This window comes from Pongo abelii, chromosome 1, assembly GCF_028885655.2.
Source record: "Pongo abelii isolate AG06213 chromosome 1, NHGRI_mPonAbe1-v2.0_pri, whole genome shotgun sequence".
Taxonomy (NCBI): domain Eukaryota; kingdom Metazoa; phylum Chordata; class Mammalia; order Primates; family Hominidae; genus Pongo; species Pongo abelii.
In genome coordinates this window covers 94,773,630-94,798,488 of record NC_071985.2, presented here as the reverse complement: position 1 = coordinate 94,798,488, position 24,859 = coordinate 94,773,630, and the positions used below count along the sequence as shown (strand labels likewise).

The 24,859-nt window shown below is 42.6% G+C and overlaps 1 protein-coding gene across 19 annotated transcripts in view; it reads right to left on the bottom strand.

Annotated features, from left to right (window-relative positions):
* Window positions 1–24,859, bottom strand: part of GON4L (gon-4 like) — a 111,238-nt gene that overhangs the window by 59,870 nt on the left and 26,509 nt on the right. For 13 of the 19 annotated variants that reach the window (XM_054551546.2, XM_054551560.2, XM_009243190.3 and 10 more), the window contains 8 exons: window positions 18,744–18,935; window positions 14,069–14,259; window positions 13,257–13,331; window positions 12,356–12,406; window positions 7,956–8,006; window positions 7,551–7,646; window positions 6,063–6,182; window positions 5,368–5,538 (listed from right to left, as the gene is read on the bottom strand). In XM_054551546.2, coding sequence (XP_054407521.1) covers window positions 5,368–5,538; window positions 6,063–6,182; window positions 7,551–7,646; window positions 7,956–8,006; window positions 12,356–12,406; window positions 13,257–13,331; window positions 14,069–14,259; window positions 18,744–18,935 — 947 coding nt within the window. Of the gene's footprint in view, window positions 1–5,367; window positions 5,539–6,062; window positions 6,183–7,550; window positions 7,647–7,955; window positions 8,007–12,355; window positions 12,407–13,256; window positions 13,332–14,068; window positions 14,260–18,743; window positions 18,936–19,483; window positions 19,587–24,691; window positions 24,811–24,859 lie in introns of all 19 variants that reach the window. The other 6 variants (XM_063717170.1, XM_063717178.1, XM_054551590.2 and 3 more) reach the window with 4 other exon arrangements.

The following is a 24,859-nucleotide window of genomic DNA, read 5'->3' as shown; positions in this document are numbered from 1 at the left end:
CTAATGGGTTTCTGTTCACCCTCTTGCTTTACTCTAGTCCATTTCCCACACGTTAACCACAAGGAATTTTTAACATTAATCCAAAAATATCACAAAAATCTTTTATTTATTTATTTATTTTTTTGAGATGGAGTCTCACTCTTTCCTAGGCTGGAGTGCAGTGGCATGATCTCAGCTCACTGCAACCTCCACTCCCCAGGTTCAAGCGATTCTCCTGCCTCAGCCTCCTAAGTAACTGGGATTACAGGTGTGCGCCACCACACCCAGTACATTTTTTGTATTTTTTGTTAGAGACGGTGTTTTACCACGTTGGCCAGGCTGATCTAGAACTCCTGACCTCAGGTGATCCACCCGCCTCAGCCTCCCAAAGTGCTGGGATTACAGGCATGAGCTACCACACCAGGCATCTGTTCTAATGTTTAAAATAAAATCTACACTGCTTATCATGGCTTCCTAAGACCTTCATGATCTAGCTCTTGCCTTGCTCTCTGACCTCATTTCTACCTCTCTTTTTCACGATCACACCCTTCATGTAGTTTCTGTTCCTTAACCATGCCAAGGTTGTTTCTATCTTAGCAACTTAGAATGTGCTGTTTCTTCCATATGGAGCACTTTTTCCTCCCCAGATCTTTTACATGCCTGGCTTCCTCTCATTCAGATCTCAGTTTAAATGCCATCTCCTCAAAGAGGCCTTTTTTCTTTTTGTTTTTTGTTTTGTTTTTTGACAGTCTTGCTCTGTTGCCCAGGCTAGAGTGCTGTAGCGTGATCACAGCTCACTGCAGCCTCGACCTCCTAGGCTCAGCCTCCCAAGTAGCTGAGGCTACAGGTGCATGCCAGCATGATGCCCAGCTAAGTTTTGTGTTTTTTTGGTAGGGACAAGGTCTCACTATGTTACCCAGGCTTGTCTTGACCTCCTGGGCTCAAGTGGTCCGCTCTTCTTGGCCTCCTCAAGTGTTGGGATTATGGACATAAGCCACCAAACCGGACCCTGTTTTTTTTATTTTTTAAAAAAAGTTCTCATACTATTGCCCATGCTGGAGTATAGGGGTGCAGTCATGGCTCACTGTAGTCTCAAACTCCCAGGCTTAATCAATCCTCCTGCCTCAGCCACCAAGCAGCTAAGAATACAGGCATGTGCCACCACACCTATATAATTTTTCTGAGTTTTTGGAGAGACGGAGTCTCACTATATTGCCTAGGCTGGTCTCAAACTCCTAGCCTCAAGCAATCTTCTAGCCTAGGACTCCCAAAGTGATGGAATTACAGCCAAGGAGGTCTTTTTTGATCAGCCTATCTAAAGTTCTCTGACAGGAAGTTTCATATTTCCTCATTTTAATTTAGTTCATAGCACTTAACCAAAACCGAATTTACTTGTTTATATGTTTATAGTCTATCTCTCCTCAATAGATTGTAAGTTCCATGAAGAACAATTTTTTCTGTCTTCTACACTGTTGTTTCTCAACTTCAACCATTCAGTATGTTTGGTAAATAAATAGTTAGATAAAAAACTATTACTGCTCCTACTACTACATACTCAAAAGCATGGTGATTAAATGACTCAGAGCTATTCCATTCAATATTCTATTTTTAATTATATATATAATTATAATTATATAATAAATTATATATAATTATAATTATATAATAAATTATATAATTATAATTATATATAATAAATTATTTATAATTATATAAATTATATATAATTATAATTATATATAATAAATTATTTATAATTATTATATAGATATTATAAATTATATATAATTATAATTTTATATATATATATATTTGAAATGGAGTCTTCCTCTGTCACCCAGGCTGGAGTGCATTGGTGCCATCTCGGCTCACTGCAACCTCCACTTCCCAGGTTAAAGCGATTTTCGTGCCTCAGCCTCCCGAGTAGCTGGGATTACAGGCGCTTGCCACCATGCCCAGCTAATGTTTGTATTTTTAGTGGAGACGGGGTTTCACCATGTTGACCAGGCTGGTCTCAAACCTGACCTCGGGTGATCCACCCACCTGGGCCTCCCAAAGTGCTGGGATTACAGGTATGAGCTGCCCCACCCAGCCTTAATTATATTTTTTAATTTTAGGATTTCTTTTTAAATTATTATATCATACTTTAAAATTTTAGGACAGACATTTTTCATTGACCTGCAAGAATGATAGGGGAAACTTGGAACATTAAAATTTACTGGCTAAGGCCAGCACTTTGGGAGGCCGAGGCAGGCGGATCACGAGGTCAGGAGATCGAGACCATCCTGGCTAACACAGTGAAACCCCGTCTCTACTAAAAAATACAAAAAATTAGCCGGGAATGGTGGGGGCGCCTGTAGTCCCAGCTACTCGGGAGGCTGAGGCAGTAGAATGACGTGAACCCGGGAGGTGGAGGTTGCAGTGAGCCGAGATCACGCCACCACACTCCAGCCTGGGCGACAGAGTGAGACTCCGTCTCAAAAAAAAAAAAAAATTTGCTGGCTAAGGCCAGGCGCAGTGGCTCATGCCTGTAATCCCAGCACTTTAGGAGGTTGACAAGGGTGGATCACCTAGGGCCAGTTCAAAACCAGCCTGGCCAACAATAAAACCCTGTCTCTACTAAAAAATACAAAAAATTAGCTGGCGTAGTGGTGCGTGCCTCTGGTCCCAGCTACTCAGGAGGCTGAGGCACAAGAATCGCTTGAACCTGAGAGGCAGACATTGCGGTCAGCTGAGATCACACCACCGAACTCCAGCCTGTGTGACAGACTGTGACTCCATATCCAAAAAAAAAAAAAAAAAATTACTCGCTAAATGTTACAATTACAAAGTCATCATTTGACAATGACCATAGTAATGACTGTTTCAAGAAAGAATAAGCAGGCCAAGCGTGGTGACTCATGCTTGTAATCCCAGCACTTTGGGAGGCCAAGGCAGGCGGATCACGAGGTCAGGAGATCGAGACCACCCTGGCTAACACGGTGAAACCCCCATCTCTACTAAAATACAAAAAATTAGCCAGGCATGGTGTGGTCGCCTGTAGTCCCAGCTACTCGGGAGGCTGAGGCAGTAGAATGACATGAACTCGGGAGGCGGAGCTTGCAGTGAGCCGAGATCGCACCACTGCACTCCAGCCTGGAGGACAGAGCAAGACTCCATCTCAAAAAAAAAAAAGAAAGAATAATCAATGGATGCTAATATTAGTGTGAGAAAAATAATTTGATTAATTGGGCTGGGTGCATTGGCTCACGTCTGTAATCCCAGCACTCTGGGAGGCTAAGGTGGGCAGATCACTTGAGGTCAGGAGTTTGAGACCAGCCTGGCCAATGTGGTGAAACCCCATCTCTACTAAAAATACAAAAAATTAGCTGGGTGTGGTGTCAGGCACCTGTAATCCCAGCTACTCAGGAGGCTGAGGCAGGAGAATCGCTTGAACCCCGGAAGTGGAGGTTGCAGTGATCCAAGATGGCACCACTGCACTCCAGCCTGGGCGACAGGCAAGACTCTGTTTCAAAAAAAAAAAAAGAAGGCGAGGCGTGGTGGCTGACACATGTAATCTCAGCACTTTGGGAGGCCAAGGCGGGTGGATCACGAGGTCAGAAGATCGAGATCATCCTGGCTAACACAGTGAAACCTCATTTCTACTAAAAAATACAAAAATTAGCCAGGCGTGGTGGCAGGCACCTGTAATCCCAGCTACTCAGGATGCTAACGTAGGAGAATCATTTGAACCCGGGAAGCAGAGGTGCAGTGAGCTGAGGTCGCGCCACTGCACTCCAGCCTGGGCAAGAGAGTGAGACTCCATCTAGGAAAAAAAAAAGAAAGAAAGAAAGAAAGAAAGGAATTTGGCTTTGAAGTATATCCCCACATGATATATACTAATTAAAAATGGAAAATAATAACTTTACAATGGGAAAACCAAGCACACACCACCTTAACCAAGTGATGAAAGTTAACATGACAGGCATCATGTGCCTTCTGATATGATGCAATAAGAAACACACATCACTCTTCCAGTATTTGTAACAAAAGTGCAAAACCTGAATCTAATTAAGAGGAAATATTAGAAAAATAAAAATTGAAGAACATTCTACAAAATAAGTGGTGCATACTCCTCAAAACTGTCAAGGTTATAAAAGACAAAGACTGAGAAACTGTTCCAGATTAAAGGAGACTAAAGAACAAGACAATTAAATAGATATTTAATCCAGGATTGAATGCTGAACAGTGAAAAAAAAATTTTTTCCTCCAACATAAAGGGCATTATTAGGACAACAGATAAAACCAGAATAAGCACTTTAATATATTATGTAATATTACTGTATCCTGATTTTTTTTTTTTTGAGACAGAGTCTCTCTCCATTGCCCAGGCTGGAGTGCAGAGGCACAATCTCAGCTCACTGCAACCTCTACCTCTCGGGTTCAAGCGATTCTCCTGCCTCAGATTCCCGAGTAGCTGGGATTACAGGCATGCGCCACGACACCTGGCAAATTTTTGTATTTTTAGTCGAGATGGGGGTTTCACCATGTTGGCCAGGCTGGTCTCGAACTCCTGACCTCAAGTGATCCACCAACTTTGGCCTCTCAAAGTGCTAGGATTACAGGCATGAGCCACTGCGCACAGCCTGTATCCTGATTTTGATTAACACACTATTATACTGTGTTAATACAAGATAATAAACTCATTTTTAGAAAATATACACAAAAGCATGTAGAGGTAAAATGGCATCATGCCTGCACCACACTCTAAAATGATTCAGAAAACAATATGTGTAAACACAGAGAAAGAGGAAGAGAACCATCAAGCAATTGTGGTAAAAGGTTAATTTGGGGGAATTTGGGTGAAGCTTTTTCCTATGTTCTACATTTTAAAATGCTCTCTGCTACATAGTTCATTTCTTCCTTAGAAACTGCCATTCTCAGTCAGGCACGGTGGTTCACACCAGTAGCCCCAGCACTTTGAAAGGCTAAGGTGGGAGGATCACTTGAGCCCAGGAGTTCGATACCAGCCTGAGCAAAAATATAGGGAGACCTCATCTCTACAAAAAACTAAAAAATTAGCCGGGTGTGGTGGCATATACCTGTCCCACCTACTCAGGAGGCTGAGGTGGGAAGATCACTAGAGTCTGGGAGGTGGAGGTTGCAGTGGGCCAAGATCACACCACTGCACTCAAGCCTGGGTGACAGGGTAACACCGTCTCAAAAAAAAAAAACCCAAACTGCCATTGTCACTTTGAGCAGAAAATAGCACTAGCCAAATATAAAGTATCAAAGACTAACTCTTACTTATATAAAATTGTAGTTATCTTTTCCTCTCCCTTCCCAGCCTGAGCAACAACTACATTACTCCACTTGACTTTCTCAGTGAAGTACAGTTTTAATATTTACCTGGAAAGAATCCATGCAGACTGGACTGGAAGCCAGCTCCTCATCTACCGCATGTAACTTCTCCATGAAAGTACTATCTCTGGTCTGTTTTGGCTTTGGAGGGGGCGGGGGCCCCATGGGCACTACCTCAGCACTGATGTGCCTGATGGCTGGTGTGGTGACTTTCTCAGCCTGATTAAAAGAGGTGACTGCATCAAAAAAGGAAGGAGGTAAGAAAGAAAGAGAAAGCAAGAAAAGGAAAAAAAGAGAGGGGAAAAAAAGGCAGACTTTCCATACACCATTGTCCTTTCTCTTCTCTAGTTAGAGGTACATAAAAACAAAGACACCAAGTGTATTGATCTAATTAGTTTAAATCCTATTTCTAGAGAAGTTAACAGACTGCTACTTAGTTTACCAAAATGTAGGAAATTAATAACAATGGCTTTAGGACAATATTAAAAAGCACAGATATGAAAGAAGAGAAGGGTAGGAGAAAAGAAACTGCTAGTTGCACGTTTTTGGCCCCTTAATGAGAACTCAGAAAAGTTTTTTGGCTATCACTGAGTTCTAGCCTTCTCTGAACTGTTTACTAACTTAAGAAACTTTGAAAAAGGGTGACAGCCCAGAATCACCATGGATAAATAATCTACTTATACAGTTAAAAAATCTACTTAGACAGTTATGTCTAACATCTCTTTTGTATGATGCCGATTTACCTCTGATAATATGCCACTCTCCTCATCTGTTTCAGTCATCTCAGAAGACTGCCTCAATCTGGATTTCTTTGCCCCACGTGGAGATGAAGCAGTGCTTTCAACATCACTTTCCAATAAGCTCTACAAAATAAATCCAGTTCACCTTAATATTTATGCCCCTACCTCATTCCACAAAGTCTTAAGTATCTCAAGAGAAGGAATCATAAAATATCAATCACTCAGCCTGGCCAACATGGTGAACACCTGTCTCTACTAAAAATACAAAAATAAGCCAGGCGTGGTGGCGTGCACCTGTAATCCCAGCTACTCGGGAGGCTGAGGCAGGAGTATCACTTGAATCCAGGAGATGGAGGTTGCAGTGAGCCGACATCACGCCACTGCACTCCAGCCTGGGTGGCAGAGCGAAACTCTGTCTCAAAAAATAAATAAATAAATAAATAAATAAATAAATAAAATAAAATCCATCACTCAACTAGTTACAGTAACAGAAAATAACATTTAAATAGAAACTTAAAGGCCGGGTGCAGTGTCTTATGCCTGTAATCCCAGCACTTTGGAAGGCTGAGGCGGGTGGATCACTTGAGGTCAGAAGTTCGAGACCAGCCTGGCCAACATGGCGAAACCCTGTCTCTACTAAAAATACAAAAATTAGCCAGGCATGGTAGCGCATGCCTGTAATCCCAGCTACTCAGGAGGCTGAGGCAGGAAAATCGCTTGAACCTGGGAGGTGGAGATGGCAGTGAGCCAACATCACACACTGCACTCCATGGGCAACAGAGGAGACTCAAAAAAAAAATCCTAAAGGTGGGGACACGGATCAGATCACTATCCTAATCTGCATTACATAGTGTAAGGCCTTGGTCTAAAATCCTTTTACAAAACAATTCAAAGAACACATTAAGAAACAAGTCAAAGAACATATTAACACAGCAATGAAAGTAAACAAAGTATAGCTAAAACCAATAGTATAAATGAATCTCAAAAGCATAATGTTGAATTTTAAAAAGCTAGGAACAAAACATATAAACATGGGTCCATTTATATAAAGTTCAAAACAGTAACAATTGAACTACAGTGTGTAGAGATACATATTGAGGTGATACAACTATAAAGAAAAGCAAAGAAATAATTACTAAAAGGCAGGGTGGTGGTTATTTTTAGGGGGAGGGAGGTGATTGTGACTGGTGAGGGTATACAGGGGGTGTCCTAGTAATGTTATATTTCTTGACTTTGCTATGAGTTTCATGAGGATTTGCATTATAATAACCAAAGCTATACATTTTTATTCTATGCACGTTTCTATGCTGTATTTCATAATACAACAAATTTTAAAATTAAGGGAGTATAAAGGGCAGAAAAACAGCTTAAAGCACAGAAATGAGCTGAAAAAAGAACCATGTCTCAATCCTCTCTACAAGTGACATTACTAAGGAAGCAAAGTATACCCTGCTCTATTAAGACAAATATTACCAACTAACATTCACTGACCTCTTCAGCAGTTTCATCTTCTTCTTCATCATCCGGCTGGTATTCTTCATCTGAGGAATCATCTTCTTCAAGGTGGATATCCACAAACTGAGGAGGCTACATTAGTACAATTAGAAAGAAATGAAGTAATGGGAAACACAAATCATATGTATTTGGAAAATAAGGGGAAGAAGCAGGGCAGAAAAAAAAAATCCTAAGAGCATAATGTACAGCTAAAGCAAATAACACGAGGCAGAGGTTAAAGTGAATTCCATGAGATGCAAACCTAAGAGTAATAGAATGGAAAAAAACAAAGCTGGAATTAAAACAAAGATTGATCAAGAAAAGTTAAAGAGGAAGTACTTAAGTTTCAAAACCGATGAAGTCTTTCTGGAAAAGAATAACAATTATTTCTTCCAAGTTTACCTTAATTTCATTGGCCTTCTTAATTGGTGAAATATTCCATGTTGGAATTACCTACCAACAAAGAATATAAATAATTAAGTTATCTTAACTGAAATAATTGTTTTTCATGTTTACTTCCTCTGTACCATCACTATCAGCCATATACTTAACAAGTAACTGCAGTGATCTAGAGGTGTTGATTATCCCTGAGGGTGTACTCTCAATTATTTGTCAGAGTTAGAAAGAAGGAAACCAGGAAAGAATCTATTACTGTCATTAGCATTTCTGCCTTATACCTGGTAAGCCTCACTTCTTTCTATAAATGAAGAAAACAATGTCTACCTTGTTCATATCACAGCTGCGGTTTACATGGAACAACAGATGTGAAAACTATTTATAAACTATTAAACTACACAAACCTAAGATATTTTGGTTACAGTAGCCTTTTAACAGCAATATATTTTTGTAATCAGTTACATGAATCCACCGTAAGTACAACTCCAAAAAGCCAGCCATGAAAAGCTTTTATGTACTATTCTGCCTATGGGGTAGCCCTGCTCTGCCTATGGGCTTTTTTTTTATTTTTAAAAAAAAAGCTTTTACCAGGGGATTTAGGGCAAAGTTTCATGTTGTCCACACTTATTTTTCCAATAGTACAGGAAAAAACAACACAGAGAGATATAAAGCAAATATGGCAAAATATTACTCTTGGAATTTAGATTCATTGTAACAATCTTTCAACTTTTTGAATGTTTGAAAATTTTTATAAGAGCTAGGGGGAAAGTTTTTCTCGTTTTTGTTTTTGTTTTGAAACAGGATCTTGCCCTGTTGCCCAGGCTGGAGCAGTAGCACAATCAGAGCTCACTGCAGCCTCAAATTCCTAAGCTCAAGCGATCCTCCTGCCTCAGCCTACTGATTAGCTAGGACTACAGGCATGCCTTCTCACCAGGCCTCACTAATTTTTTAAATTTTTTGTAGAGATGGAGTCTCATTAGGCTTCCTAGGCTGGTCTCAAAATCCTGGGCTCAAACAATCCTCCCACCTCAGCCTCTCAAAGCACAGGGATTATAGGTGTGAGCCACCACATCTAGCCTAAAGAACTTTTTTAAAGTTCTTATATACTGCTGATAAAATGCCATTGAGGATGTATAATTTCTTGACCATTTAATTGTAACCCAACCAAAATCACCTTATGAACAAAAGCCAACTGGCCATTAGGTTCTGTCTCTAAAAGGAGTCTTAGCTTCTCAAATCAAATCAGCCCTGCTATGTTCTGACCATTTATCTAGTGCTGTGTAGGTGGGACCAATATAGGGTAAAGGGAATGAGTGATTCAGGCCCATTTCCCTTTCCTACCTACTGCCAAATCTATTAGAAAGGCAAGCCAGCATTCAGAAGTGTGTTGGAGTCAACTAGTAAGAATTAAGAAGGCCAAGTATAGTGGCTCATGCCTGTAATCCCCGCATGTAGGGAGATCAAGGCAGAAGGATCACTTGAGCCCAGGAGTTTGAGTTCAGCCTGGGCAACACAGCAAGACCCTATTTCTACAAAAGAATGTTTCAAAAAAACCAGTTAGCTGGGCATGGTGGCACATGCCTGTAGGCCTAGCTGTCTGCGAGGCTGAGGCAGGAGGATCCCTTGAGCACGGGAGTTCAAGGCTGCAGTGAGCTATGATTAGGCCACTGTACTCTAGCCTGAGCAACAGAGCAAGTCACTAAAAAAAAAAAAAAGAAAGAAAGAATTAAGAAGCAAGAGACCTACATTTTAACACTTGCTCTCCTACATAAACTATACAGTCTTGGATGGCCCAACTTCTCCACATCTATATTCATGGCCAGTAAACATAATCCAGAGCCTAATTTGGATCTCCTTGGATTTTTTTCCCCCAAATCAAATAAAGAATTAATGTTAATTATATATATATATATATATATATATATTTTTTTTTTTTTAAAGACAGAGTCTTGCTCTATCACCCAGGCTGGAGTGCAGTGGCATGATCTCCACTCACTGCAACCTCTCCCTCCTGAGTTCAAGTGATCCTCTCGTCTCTGTAGCTGGGATTACAGGAGCCCACCACATGCCCGGCTAATTGTTGTATTTTTAGTAGAGACGGGGTTTCGCCATGTTGGCCAGGCTGGTCTCAAACTCCTGACCTCAGGTGATCCAGCTGCCTCAGCCTCCCAAAGTGCTGGGATTACAGGCGTGAGCCACCATGCCCAGCCATGTTAATTATATTCTATATGTCAAGTAGACTTCATAGAACTTCCTCACTGATGGCTGCTTTCATCATAGCTACCACCTATTCATTTGTGAACACATCCTAGAGAAAGATGAAATTTCAATTTATGCAACAAGAGTTAGTCAACCAGACCAAAAAAAGTGATGTGACTGCCCAAAAAAAAGGTCAATTTGACCTTAGGCTACATTAGGAGAAATATGTAATCTGGAACACTGTGGAGATTCTAACTACTAGTCAAACCACACCTGGTTCAATAGAGTCTTCTTCTGGCATACTTTTAAAAGGATATGGGACGGGCACAGTGGCTCACACCTGTAATCCTAGCACACTGGGAGGCCAAGGCAGGTGATCACATGGGTCAATTCGAAACCAGCCTGGCCAACATGGTGAAACCCCATCTCTACTAAAACTACAAAAATTAGATGGGTGTGGTGGTGCATGCCTATAATCCCAGCTACTCAGCAGGCTGAGGCATGAGAATCGCTTGAACCTGGGAGCCAGAGGTTGCAGTGAGCTGAGATCGCACCACTGCACTCCAGCCTAGGTGACAGAGTGAGACTCCATCTCAAAACAAAAAGGCCAGGCATAGTGGCTCATGCCTATAATCCCAGTACTTTGGGAGGCCAAGGCGGGCAGATAACTTGAGGTCAGGAGTTATCTCCTGACTGGCCAAACATGGTGCAACCCCATCTCTAATAAAAATTAAAAAAAATACAAAAAAATTAGCCGGGCATGGTGGCACGCACCTGTAATCCCAGCTACTCAGGAGGCTGAGGCAGGAGAATCACTTGAACTTGGGAGGCAGAGGTTGCAGTGAGCCAGAATTGTGCCACTGCACTCCAGCCTGGACGATGAAGCAAGATTCCCTCTCAAAAAAAACAGCGGGGGAGAAATTGGGGGATGTATAGCCAAGAAAAGAATGTTATGAAATGACATACTAGTTTTCTTCAACTGTAGGAAAAGTAATGTGGAAGAATACACCAATTTCTTTTCTTGCTTTTTTTTCTAGACAAGGTCTCATTATGTTGCCCAGGCTGGTCTTGAACTCCTGGCTTCAAGCAATCTTCCTACCTCCACCTCCCAAAGTGCTGGGATTATAGGCATGAGCCACCACGCCCAGCCTAGACCTGTTTCTTCTATCAGTCTCCAAGGAATAAAACCAGGACAGATAAAACCTATGATACATATTTTCGGTCTGTAAGGCAAATCTTCCTTACTATCAGAAATAAAATGAACTCCCTCATGACTATTAGCTGCCTTGTAAGCATAAACTAGTCAAGTGCTTATTAAGAAGGATATAGCATAGCTCCAAGCACCAAAGAGCTTGCTGCACCAGAATACTTCAGATGTCTTCAAGTGGTTCTCAACACTTTAGTATTCAAAAAAATTAACTGTTGTGTTTTTGCCAATGCATATTCCAAGGCCCTGCACATGGATCCTGATTCTCAGGTCTGGGGTGGGCCCAAAAGTATGGAGATTTTGTTTGTTTGTTTGTTTTTGTTTTTTTGAGACAGTCTCACTCCGTTGCCCAGGCTGTAGTGCAGTGGTGCAATCTCCACTCATTGCAACCTCCGCCTCCCAGGTTCAAGTGATTCTTGTGCCTCAGCCTCCCAAGCAGCTGGGATTATAGGCACACACCACCACGCCCAGTTAATTTTTCTATTTTTAGTAGAGACAGAGTTTCACTATGTTGGCCAGGCTGGTCTCGAACTCCTGACTTCAAGTGATCCACCTGCCTCAGCCTACCAAAGTGCTGAGATTACAGGCATGAGCCACTACACCCAGCCAAAAGTATGCATTTTTAATAAGCATGCCTGAGGGATCCCACACCAAAGTGATTTTTATGCAACTGGCCCCTGGAACACACTATGAAAAATACCAAACACTTTGCAACATGTGTTGTAAAATAAATAGAAAAACTGGTCTCACCCATTGATTTCAACCATTCCAAATGGTTATCTATCTAGGAATTCCAAAAAGCAACGCTTCATATCTACTAAAATAAACTATGATCATTATAGCTTATGATCATGTACAAACAATTCTACTGTCTTTTATAAACATTTCTTTAAAGAGGCAAATTCAGACCACAATCTTTCCTATATTTTTCCCTATGGGTGAATTAGATCCTATTTACCAAGCTAAAAAAAACCAACAAACAAAAAAACAGAATACTTACCACTCCTTTTTCCACTACTTCCTTCAGTTTAGAGCGTGTCATTTTAGGCTCCTAAGGAGAAAAAAAACAGAAAGGAAATACTCAATAAAAATCACAGCTCAGTGAGGTGGCTCGTGCCTATAATCCTAGCATTTTAGGGGCCAAGGTGGGAGGATGGCTTAAGGCCAGGGCCAAGGTGGGAGGATGGCTTAAGGCCAGGAGTTTGAGACCAGCCTGAGCAACATAGTGAGACACCCCCCTACAAAAAAAATTGTTTTAAATTAGCTGGGCAGAGTCGCATGCTCCTGTAGTCCCAGCTACTCAAGAGGCTGAACTGGGAGGATCGCCGAGCCCAGCTTAGGAGTTTGAGTCCAGCCTTGGTGACAGAACAAGACCCTGTCTCTAAAAAAATAATAATAATAAAATAACAAGGCCAGGCGCGGTGGCTCACGCCTGTAATCCCAGCACTTTGGGAGGCCGAGGTGGGCGGATCACAAGGTCAGGAGATCGAGACTGTCCTGGCTAACGTGGTGAAACCCCGTCTCTACTAAAAATACAAAAAATTAGCCGGGCGTGGTTGCAGGCGCCTGTAGTCCCAGCTACTCAGGAGGCTGAGGCAGGACAATGGCCTGAACCCGGGAGGCGGAGCTTGCAGCGAGCCGAGATCACGCCACTGCACTCCAGCCTGGGCGACAGAGTGAGACTCCGTCTCAAAAAAAAAATAAATAATAAAATAATAATAATAATTAAAAAATAACAAATAAAATAAGTAAAAATTACCACGTAATTCTTATGTTTTGAGATGCTAACTTTAACCCCAGCTGCCAAACTGTTTACAAACTCCTAAGTGACCTCCTACCCTTAGCCAGTTTACAGATAACTCTGTTCCAAGACATTAAAAGAGTGATAATCAACTACTCACAAACATTGGCATATCTTCCGTCTCACTGATGGCTGCTTTCATCATAGCTACCACGTGTTCATTTGTGATTACTTCCTGGAGAAAGATGAAATTTCACTTTATGCAACAAGGGTTTGTCACCTAGACAATACTCACCTCTCCATGTAACTGTTAGACCTATGTACAGGACAAATGAGAACCATATACTCGAATAGCATCAGACTGGGGTAAAGCAAGGCAACTGAAAGCAAAGAAGGCAGAAGTAAATTTTGGCCAGAACCACACAGTTTCAAACAATGTAGCAGCAAATGAACCAATCTCATTAGCTGCTACTAGGAACAGGAATGGCTCACATAAATGGAGATCGTGAGGTAAGTAACTATATGCTTAAGAGAAAGTAACAAAGAGCAAAGGCTCTGCAAATAGCTGTGTTGCTACATATCAAGAAAAGTATTTACATATGTACAAAGTGCAATAAACTATTAACCAGGCATCTTTTTAGACATATCGACCCACAAAGAGTAAACCCACTATGAACATTATCAACATTGAATCTGCTAAACAATACAGTAAATATGAAAATCAGTGGAAGGAAACAGGAACAGTTTAACTTTCCAATTAAATTCTTCTTTAACATGTGTTCACATTTCAAACTTGTACTGAGTGCATGGAGAAAGCTATCTTAACCATGTAAAAACATAAAATGTTCTGTCACAGGTAACCCACAAAATTGGTAATTCACATATCAAGAGTCAAGAATTTGCTGAACATTTTTATATGCTTTCCATGAAAAAGTTCCCTTCCATTTACATAGCTGCCCCAGTCTTACTCACATGAAGGATGTTTCGGACATTGACCGCTGTTAGATTGTGCTGCTTGGCACCATCCTCTAAGGTACGGTCAAGCATGTCGTCCAGTTTCACGTCATATGTCAAGGTCCCTTCTTGACCCCTTCCATCTCGTTTCCTCTTGGTACCCTTTTTCTTTTTTCTCCTTTTCTCACTTTCTTCATTGTCTTGTTCTTCTGCAAATAAACCAAGAGCATCACCAGAATTCCAAAATAGCTGCTCCAGGAACTTAGCCCAGAAAGCCAACAGTAAAGTGGATAAATCTCAAAAGCATTATGCCAAGTGAAAGAAACCAGATGTAAGAGGACACATATGACGGTATACCCAGTATAGAACATTGTTAGCCCAGAAAGCCAACAGTAAAGTGGATAAATCTCAAAAGCATTATGCCAAGTGAAAGAAACCAGATGTAAAAGGACACATATTATATGACGGTACAACCAGTACAGAACATTTGCATAGAAGATGCAAAACTATGGAAATAGAAATCAGTGGTCGCCAATGTTTGAGAAAGGGGGATAGCAAAGGGGAATTAGGCAACTTTTGGGGTGACAGAAATGTTCCACATTGGTTGTGGTAGCAGTTAACACAACTGTATATATTTTTCTTTCTTTTGTTTTTTTGAGACAGAGTTTTCGCTCTTTGTTGCCCAGGCTGGAGTGCAATGGTGCAATCTCGGCTCACCGCAACCTCCGCCTCCTGGGTTCAAGTGATTCTCCTGCCTCAGCCTCCTGAGTAGCTGGGATTACAGGCATGTGCCACCACGCCTGGCTAATTTTGTATTTTTAGTAGAGATAGGGTTTCTCCATGTTGGTTAGGCTGGTATTGAACTCCCGACCTCAGGTGATCCGCCTGCCTCAGCCTCCCAAAGTGCTGGGATTACAGGCACGTGCCACCACGCCCGGCTAATTTTGTATTTTTAGTAGAGACGGGGTTTCTCCATGTTGCTCATGCTGGTCTCAAACTCCCGACCTCAGGTGATCCACTCACATCAGCCTCCCAAAGCGCTGGGATTACAGGCGTGAGCCACCATGCCTGGCCCAACTGTACATATTTTTCAAAACTCATCAGATACATTTTATTTTATATCTCATTAAACCTAATGAAACTTACTACATTAACAAAATGAAAGAGAAAAAAACCTGATCTTAATAGAGATAGGAAAAAGCATTTGATGAAATTCAATATATGAAAAAACTCAGAAAACTTAGGAAAATTATTTCCTTAACCTAAAAAATATTTCTATGAAAAGCCTATAACTATCCTCATATATAATGAAGGAATACTGAACATTTTCCTATTTTGTTCAGAAATAAGACACAGATGTCGACTATCACTACTACTTATAATCTACATAGTAATGAAGTTCTAGAATATGCAATAAGAAAAATTAGGTGTCCATTTTAAAACCATTTGCCAAAGTGAGGCTGGATGCAGTGGCTCACACCTATAATCCCAGCCCCTTGGGAGCCCAAGGCAGGTGGGTCACCTGAGGTCAGAAGTTCAAGACCAGCCTGGCCAACATGGTGAAACCTCGTCTCTACTGAAAATACAAAATTAGCCGGGCATGGTGGTTTGTCCCTGTAATCCCAATTACTCAGGAGGCTGAGACAGGAGAATCACTTGAACCCAGGAGACGGAGGGTGCAGTGAGCCGAGATCACACCACTGCACTCAAGCCTGGGCGACGGAGCAAGATTCACACACACACACAAAAACCATTTGCTAAATCAAATAAAGAAGTCTTTAGTCATGTGTCTGTGTTATGTTTCACAATAAAAAATTCAGTATTTCAAAAGAATTTTAAGGATGCCTAACCTTATAAGCTAGCATTTCCACCCAACCAAAAAGAAGTACACATGTTCAGCAAAAAATCTATAGAATGTTCACAGCAGCACCACTCACAGTAGCCCACAACTGAAAAGTATCCAAATGCTCATCAAGAATTGAATGGGGCCAGGTGCAGTGGTTTGCACCTGTGACCCAGCACTTTGGGAGGCCAAGGCGGGCAGATCATTTGAGGTCAGGAGTTTAAGACCAGCCTGACCAACATGGTGAAACGCTGTCTCTACTAAAAAAAAAAAAAAAATTAGCCGGCCGTGGTGGCACAAGCCTGTAGTCCCAGCTACTTGGGAAGCTGAGGCAGGAGAATCGCTTGAACCCAGGAGGGAGCGGTTGCAGTGAGCCGAGATTGCACCATTGCACTCCAGCCTGGGCGACAAGAGCAAAACTTCACATCAAAAAAAAAAAAAAAAAAAGGCTAGGCACGGTGGCTCATGCCTGTAATCCCAGCACTTCGGGAGGCTGAGGCAGGTGGATCATGAGGTCAGGACTTCGAGATCAGCCAGACCAACATGATGAAACCCCATCTCTACGAAAAATACAAAAATTAGCGGGGGAGTGGTGGAGCACACCTGTAATCCCAGCTACTCAGGAGACTGAGGCAGGAGAATCACCTGAACCCAGGAGGTGGAGGTTGCAGTGAGCCGAGATCACACCATTGCACTCCAGCCTGGGCGACAGAGTGAGACTCTGGCTCAAAAAAAAAGGTTTGTCTCAAACAAACAAACAAACAAACAAAAAAAAAAAAAAGAAGAATTGAATGGGTAACAATGGGCAGAAGGAAGCAAAAAGAAAAAACAAAACAAAGAGTTGAATGGATAAAGAAAACGTAAAGCAGACCAGGTGAGGAGGCTCATGCTTGTAATCCCAGCACTTTGAAAGATCAAGGAGGGACTGCTCGAGCCCAGAAATACAAAACCAGCCTGGGCAACATAGTGAAAACCATCTCTAAAAAAATAATAATAATAAAATAAAAATGAAAATTAGCCAGGCATTGTGGCGTGCACCTAGAGTCCCAGTTGCTGGGGAGGCTGAAGTGGGAAGATCACTTGAACCTAAGAGTTCAAGTTGCAGTGAGCTATGACCGTGGCACTGAACTTCCAGCCTGGGTGACAGAGCAGTACCTATCTCTAAAAAAAAAATTAAAGAAAAGAAAACATACATAAAATATTCAAACAACAGAATGATATACAGCAATAAAAATGAACAATCTACAAGTACATCCAAGAATATGGATGAATTTCATAAAACAATGTTGAGGCCGGGCACGGTGGCTCATGCCTGTAATCCTAGCACGTTGGGAGGCCGAGGCGGGCAGATCACCTGAGGTCAGGAGTTAGAGACCAGCCTGGCCAACATGATGAAAGCCCGTCTCTACTAAAAATAAAAAAACTAGCCCTGCATGGTGGCCATGCCAGTAATCTCAGCTACCCAGGAGGCTGAGGCAGGAGAATTGCTGGAACCCGGGAGGCGGACACTGCAGTGAGCCGAGATAGCGCTACTGCACTCCAGTCTGGGTGACAGAGCAAGACTCTGTCTCAAAAAAAAAAAAAAAAAAAATTGAGAGAATAAACGCAGTCACAATGCCAGGCACGGTGGTTCACACCTGTCATCCCAACACTTTGGGAGACTGAGGCAAGAGGATCAATTGAGCACAGCAGTTTGAGACCAGCCTGGGCAATACAGTGGGGCTCCGTCTCTACAAAAAAATTTTAAAAATTAGCTGGCTGGGCCGGGTGCGGTGGCTCACACCTGTAATCCCAGCACTTTGGAAAGCCAAGGCAGGCAGATCACCTGAGGTCAGGAGTTCAAGACCAGCCTGGCCAACATGGTGAAACCCCGTCTCTACAAAAAATACAAAAATTAGCTGGGCATGATGATGGGTGCCTGTAATCCCAGCTACTAGGGATGCCGAGGCGGGAGAATCGCTTGAACCTGGGAGGCGGAGGTTGCAGTGACCTGAGATCAAGCCATTGCATTCCAGCAGCCTGGGCAACAAAGCGAGACTCTGTCTCAAAAAAAAAAGAAAAAAAAAATTAGCTGGCTGTGACGGCACGCGCTTATACTCCCAGCTACTTAGGGCTGAGACAAAAAGATCACTTTAACCCAGGAGGTCAAGGCCACAGTGAGCCGTGATGGCACCACTACACTCCAGTCTGAGTGACAGAGTGAGACCCTGTCTTCAAAAAAAAAAAGGCAGTTATAAAATATACACACGATTCCATTCAAATAAAAGACAAAAAGACAAAACAACTGGCTAGGAGCAGTGGCTCACACCCGTAATCCCAGCACTTTGTGAAGCCAAGGTGGGTGGATCACCTGAAGTCAGGAGTTCCAGACCAGCCTGGCCAACATAGCAAAACCCTGTCTCTACTAAACATACAAAAATTAAGCCAGGTGTGGTGGCGGGCACCTGTAATCCCAGCTACTCCAGAGGCTGAGGCAGAAGAATCGCTTGAACCCAGGAGGCAGCAGTTGCCATGAGCCGAGATCACGCCCCTGTACTCCAGCCTGGGTGACAAGAACAAAACTCCGTCTCAAAAAAAAAAAAAAAAAAAAAAAATACAACTGAACCAATATATGATGCTAGACATCAGGATAGTGGTTAACCTATGGGTAGAGGATAATTGAAAGGGAAGACAAGATGGACTTCTGGGTATTGATAACATTCTCTATCTTGATCTGGGTCCTGCTTACAACGGTGTATTAAATTTGTGAAAATATAGTGAATTCAGGATATCTCAGGACATGTGCAGCTTTCTACATATTATACTTCAATAAAGAGGTTTCATTTAATTAAAAAGAAAAAGAAAGCCTACCCATTGGAATGAAGAGTCCACCATCTTCTATCTCTTCCTCAGGTTGGTGAAACAGAGTCCTGAGTGGCTTTTCTTGAGGAGGGGCACAAACATCTGGCTGGGTTGATTTCCTGGGCTGGCTTACTGGTTTTGCAGATTGGCTGCCTGATGGCAGTGAAGGTATCTCCCCTTCAGAATTCATTTGAGGTTTCCCTGGAAGAATCACAAATATTGCTCCACACTTTGACCATTCTCAATCATACTCTGTTGTAGAATTCAGCATCTTATTATAGTCTTTTTAGGTAGACAACTTCATGAATTAAGCATATACTATACAGGAATTTTCCTCTCTTAAATCAAAGCTCAGATCCAATTTACTCATCTGTAAACTCAGGGAGTTAAACTAGGTAATTGCTAAGGTCTTTTTATTTCTAATATGTTTTCAGTTTTGCATTTTTTCCTATGAAAAATCAGACTCGTAATTGTAGAGGAAATTCCTGATGACATTTTATATAGATTACCATTAACACCATATTTCATCAACTATAATCATAAAAGTGCCCTGACTTTGTAAATCAGTTTGGCAGAGCAGAAGAGTAATTGTCACCATAAAATTATAAATATATGGTTCTACAGTTCATTAGGCAACTTTCTCACCTTAACACTTCATAAACACTCCCTTTGTCGGGGGAGTAGGTGAGGACAGCATTAAAAAGACAGAGAAAAAAGGGGTGATGGTGCATGCTTGTAGTCCTAGTTACCTGGGGGGGCTGAGCTGGGAAGATGGCTTGAGGCCAGGATTTTGAGGTTACAGGGAGATACGATTGCACCACTGCACTCCAGACTGGACAATGCAGCAAGACCCTGTTGCGCAAAAAAAAAAAAAGCCAGGTGCTTATAGTCATGAGGTGGCTCATGACTATAATCCCAGCACTTTGGGAGGCTGAGGCAGTAGGATCACTGGAACCCAGGAGTTTGAGACCAGTCTGAGCAACATATCGAGGCTTTGTCTCTACTAAAAATAAAAATAAAAAAATTAGGCTAGGCCAGGTGGCTCACACTTGTAATCCCATTACTTTGGGAGGCCAGGGCAAGAAGATCGCTTGAGCCAGGATCCAGAAGTTCGGGACCAGCCTGGGCAACATTTGGAGATACCTTGTCTCTACAAAAATGTAGAGCTCTAAAATTAGCTGGGTGTGGTGATACACACCTGTGGTCCCAGCTACTTAGGAGGGTGTGGTGGGAGAATCATTTGGGCCCTGGAGTTCAAGGCTGCTGTGAGCTGTGATCATGCCATTGCACTCCAGCCTGGGTGTCAGAGCAAGACACTGTCACACACTGTCACACACACACACACACACACACGCAAAGAAATATTCATGTAGTATTAAAAGTAGGCTGGGCGCAGTGGCTCACATCTGTAATCTCAGCACTTTGGAAGGCTGAGGCAGGCAGATCACTTAAGGTCAGGAGTTGGGAGACCAGCCTGGCCAACATGATAAAACCTCGGCTGTAAAAAAAATACAAAAATAAGCCAGGCATGGTGGCAGGCACCTGTAATCCCAGTTACTTGGGAGGCTGAGGCAGGAGAATCACTTGAACCTGGGAGGCAGACGTTGCAGTGAGCCAAGATAGTAGTGCCACTCCACTCCAGCCTGGGCAACAGAGCGAAACTCCATCTCAAACAAAACAAACAAACAAAAAAAGAATGCTGGGCGCAGTGGCTCACTCCTGTAATCTCAGCACTTTGGGAGGCTGAGATGGGTGGATCACTTGAGGTCAGGAGTTCGAGACCAGCTTGCCCAACATGGCAAAACCCCGTCTCTACTAAAAATACAAAAAATTAGCCAGGCATGGCGGCGGGCACCTGTAATCTCAGCTACTTGGGATGCTGAGGTAGGAGAATTGCTTGAACCCAGGAGGCAGAGGTTGCAGTGTGCGGAGATCGCACCACTGAACTCCAGCCTGGGCAACAGAGAGAGACTCTGTCTCAAAAAAAAAAGTAAACATCAGAAATCAGGCTATCAAGAAAAGAGCTTGCATATATACAGAAAATCTCTGGACTATACACAAAAAATTGTTTAACAGTTACCTGGGAAGAGGACTTGGGGAGCAAGAGTACAGAGTGAAAGGATGCCTAAATTTTCACTGTGTACTTTTTATATTTCTGAATTTTTTTCCCTAGTTTATTACTTAGTTGAACATTTTCTTTCAAAACACATAGCCAGTCTTTATACTTGGGTCTCACTCTGTCGCCTAGCCTGGAGTGCACTGGCATTGTTATAGCTTACTTCCATCACACCATCCAGCTCAATCTTCTGCTTTAATGGTGTTTATTCTAATAGAATTTTACTTGTTCTTCTGAATTTGACTTACATACCCTAATTTCCACTTATGCTTCTTTCTTTGCCTCCTAAAAGTGAGTAGCATGATTTTAGCTTATAATTAGTTGATTTGTACTGTTCTCAGCTAATTTTGATGTTATGATCAGCCAGGCATGGTGGTTCACACCTGTAGTCCTAGCACTTTGGGAGGCCAAGGTGGGCGGATTGCCTGAGCTCAGGAGTTCGAGACCATGCTGGGTAACATGGTAAAACCTCGTCTCTACTAAAATACAAAAAATTAGCCAGGCATGGTGGCAGGTGCCTGTAATCCCAGCTATTCAACAGACATGAGAATCACCTGAACCGGTGAGGCAGAGGTTGCAGTGAGCCAAGGTTGCACCACTGCATTCCAGCCTGGGCGACAGAGCGAGGCACTGTCTCCAAAAAATAAACAAATAAATATAAATTAGAAAATAATAATTTTGATGTTATCAACATACAGTTCTTAGGCTGGCAGTAAATAACTTACAGATATGCTCTGAATAAGGTTTTGCTTTCTCTATTTCTCTTATTCTGCTCACCTTCTCTTTCTGAGGTCTTTTAGCATCCAGCATATCTATAAAGGAAGGTGGGGTCCTAAAGAGCTCTGGGAAGGGGAATTAAATTGAAAAGCATTGTAGAATCAGAGAGAAAAAAAGGAACATTTCCTCCAGATAGAGTATGAAAAATGATTTTGTGGTGCAGCTGATAATGTGTTTGCAGGGACAGTTTTTTTGTTTTTTTTCCAGACAGAGTCTCGCTCTGTGGGCCAGGCTGGAGTACGGTGGCAAGATCTTGGCTCACTGCAACCTCCGTCTCCCAGGCTCAAGCAATTCTCCTGCCTCAGCCTCCCAAGTAGCTGGGATTACAGGCGTGTGTCACCACGCCCAGCTGATTTTTTATTTTTAGTAGAGATGGTTTTACCATGGTTTTACCATGTTGGCCAGGCTGGTCTTGAACTCCTGACCTCAGGTAATCTGTCCCTCTAGGCCTCCCAAAGTGCTGGGATTACAGGCATGAGCCACCGCACTCAGCCCTGCAGGGACAGTTTTAAAAAGTAGTTCCATTTTTTTTTTTTTTTCTTGAGACGGAGTTCCACTCTTGTTGCCTAAGCTGGAGTGCAATGGCACGATCTCAGCTCACCACAACCTCCACCTCCCGAGTTCAAGAAATTCTCCTGGCTTAGCCTCCTGAGTGGCTGGGATTATAGGCATGCACCACCACGCCCAGCTAATTTTGTATTTTTAGTAGAGATGGGGTTTCTCCATGTTGGTCAGGCTGGTCTCGAACTCCTGACCTCACGTGACCCGCCCACCTCCGCCTCCCAAAGTGCTGGGATTACAGGCACAAGCCACTGCACCTGGCCAAGTAGTTCCAATTTTTTGTTGTTGCTGAGACAGGGTCTTGCTCTGTCCCCTAGGCTGGAGTGCAGTGGTGCGATCTCAGCTCACTGTGGCCTCAACCTCCTGGGCTCAAGTGATCCTTCCACCTCAGCATCCCAAGTAGCTAAGACTACAGGTTCCTGCCACCATGCCCAGCTAATTTTATTTTATTTTTGTAGAGATGGGGTCTCACTATGTTGCCAAGTCTGGTCTTGAACTCCTGGCCTTAAGCAATCCTCCCACCTCAGCCTCCCAATGTACAGGGATAGCTGTGAGCCACCATGTCTGATCCCAAATATTTTTTAAGTAGTAAAAATGTCAGTGGAAGAGGCTCTGCCTACCAAAGTGAACTTCTGTGTTTTGAAGGGCAATACTTGCTTAGATTTAAAAGTTCTGGTATGCTTGTTTAAAAAGTGATTTGTGGGCTGGGCATGGTGGCTCATGGCTGTAATCCCAGCACCATGGGAGGCTGAGGTGGACAGGTCACTTGAGCTCAGGAGTTTGATACCAGCCTGGCTAATGTGGTGAAACGCTGTCTCCACAAAAAATACAAAAATTAGCCAGGCATGGTGGTGCACACCTGTAGTTCCAGCTACTTGGGAGGCTAAGGTGGGAGAATCACTTAAGCCTAGGAGGTCGAGGCAGCAGTGAGCTGTAACTGCACTGCTGTACTCCAGCCTAGGTAACACAGTGGGACCCTGTCTAAAAAAAAAAAAGTCATTTGTGGCTTCATGCCTGTAATTCCAGCGTTTTGGGAGGCCAAGGCAGAAGGATTACTTGAAGCCAAGAGTTAGAGGTTGTAGTGAGCCATTATTGTGCTGCTGCACTCTAGCCTGGGCTACAGAGTAAGACTCTGTCTCTCTAAAAATAAATAAATAAATAAATAAAAAGTTATTTCTAGTTGAGCCCAGTGGCTCATACCTGTAAGCCCAGCACTTTAGGAGGCTGAGGCAGCAGGATCATTTAAGGCCAGGAATTATAGGTTGCAGTGAATTATGAGACCTCACCTGATAAAAAAACAAACAAACAAACAAAAAACATTTCCATGCTGGGCAACTTATAGAGACCTTGTGTCTGCAAAAAGTCAAAAAAAAAAAAAAAAAAAGCTGGGTGTGGTGGTGCAGGTCTGTAGTCCCAGCTTTTTTTAGCTGGATAATGTGGCTCCTGCCTATAGTCCCAGTTACTTGGTAGGATCAGTTCAGCCCAGGAGTCAGAAGCTGCAGTGAGCTATGATCGTACCACTGGACTATAGCCTGGATGACAGAGTGAGACCTCATCTCTTTAAAAAAAAAAAAAAAAAAAAAGGTTTAAACACTAACACTTGCAGTCAAGAAACATGATTTAGGCTGGGCAATGCAAACCCAGGAGGCGGAGCTTGCAGTGAGCCGAAATCACACCACTGCACTCCAGCCTGTAATCCCAACACTATGGAAGGCCGAGGTGGGTGGATCACTTGAGATCAGGAGTTCAAGACCAGCCTGGCCAACATGGCAAAACCCTATCTCTACTAAAAATACAAAAATTAGCCAGGCGCAGTGGCACATGCCTGTAATCCCAGCTACTCGGGAGGCTGAGGCAAGAGAATCACCTGAGCCCGGGAGGTGGAGGTTGCAGTGAGCTAAGATCACGCCACTACACTCCAACCTGGGCAACAAAGCGAGACTCCGTCTCAAAAAAAAAAAAAAAAAAAAGAAAAAGAAAGAAAGAAAAAAAAAGAAAAAAGAAACATGATTTAACAATGTATTGCCCGGCAAGGTGCACCCGGCGCAGTGGCTCACACCGTAATTCCAGCACTTTGGGAGGCCGAGGCAGGTGGATCACAAGGTCAGGAGTTCGAGATCAGCCTGACCAACATGGGGAAACCCCACCTCTACTGAAAATACAAAAATTAGCCAGGCGTGGTGGCAGGCGCCTGTAATCCCAGCTACTCGGGAGGCTGAGGCAGGAGAATTGCTTGAACCCAGGAAGTGGAGGTTGCGGTGAGCCGAGATCATGCCACTGCACTCCAGCCTGGGTGACAGAGCGAGACTCTGTCTCAAAAACAAACAAACAAACAATAACAACAACAAAAAGGTATCAATTGTAACGAAATGTCAATACTTCAAAATAATCCAACTATCTTTCTATGTAGTATTTTCATTTTTTCTACAGTGTATATGATGCTGCTGCTTTCATAATCAGAAAACTAAAATGTTACTTAAAGTAAAACAACAAAAACACGTACTAAATAGCAGGGCTACGGATGATTTTTATTTTCTCCTTTAAAGTTTTCAATATTTTCCAAAGTAGATATATGTGAATTGTCAATCTTTCTTTCTTCCTCTCTGTTTTGTGTTACATTATCTGATTGGCAAAAAAAAAAAAAAAAAAAAAGTTACTTGAAGAAAAATTC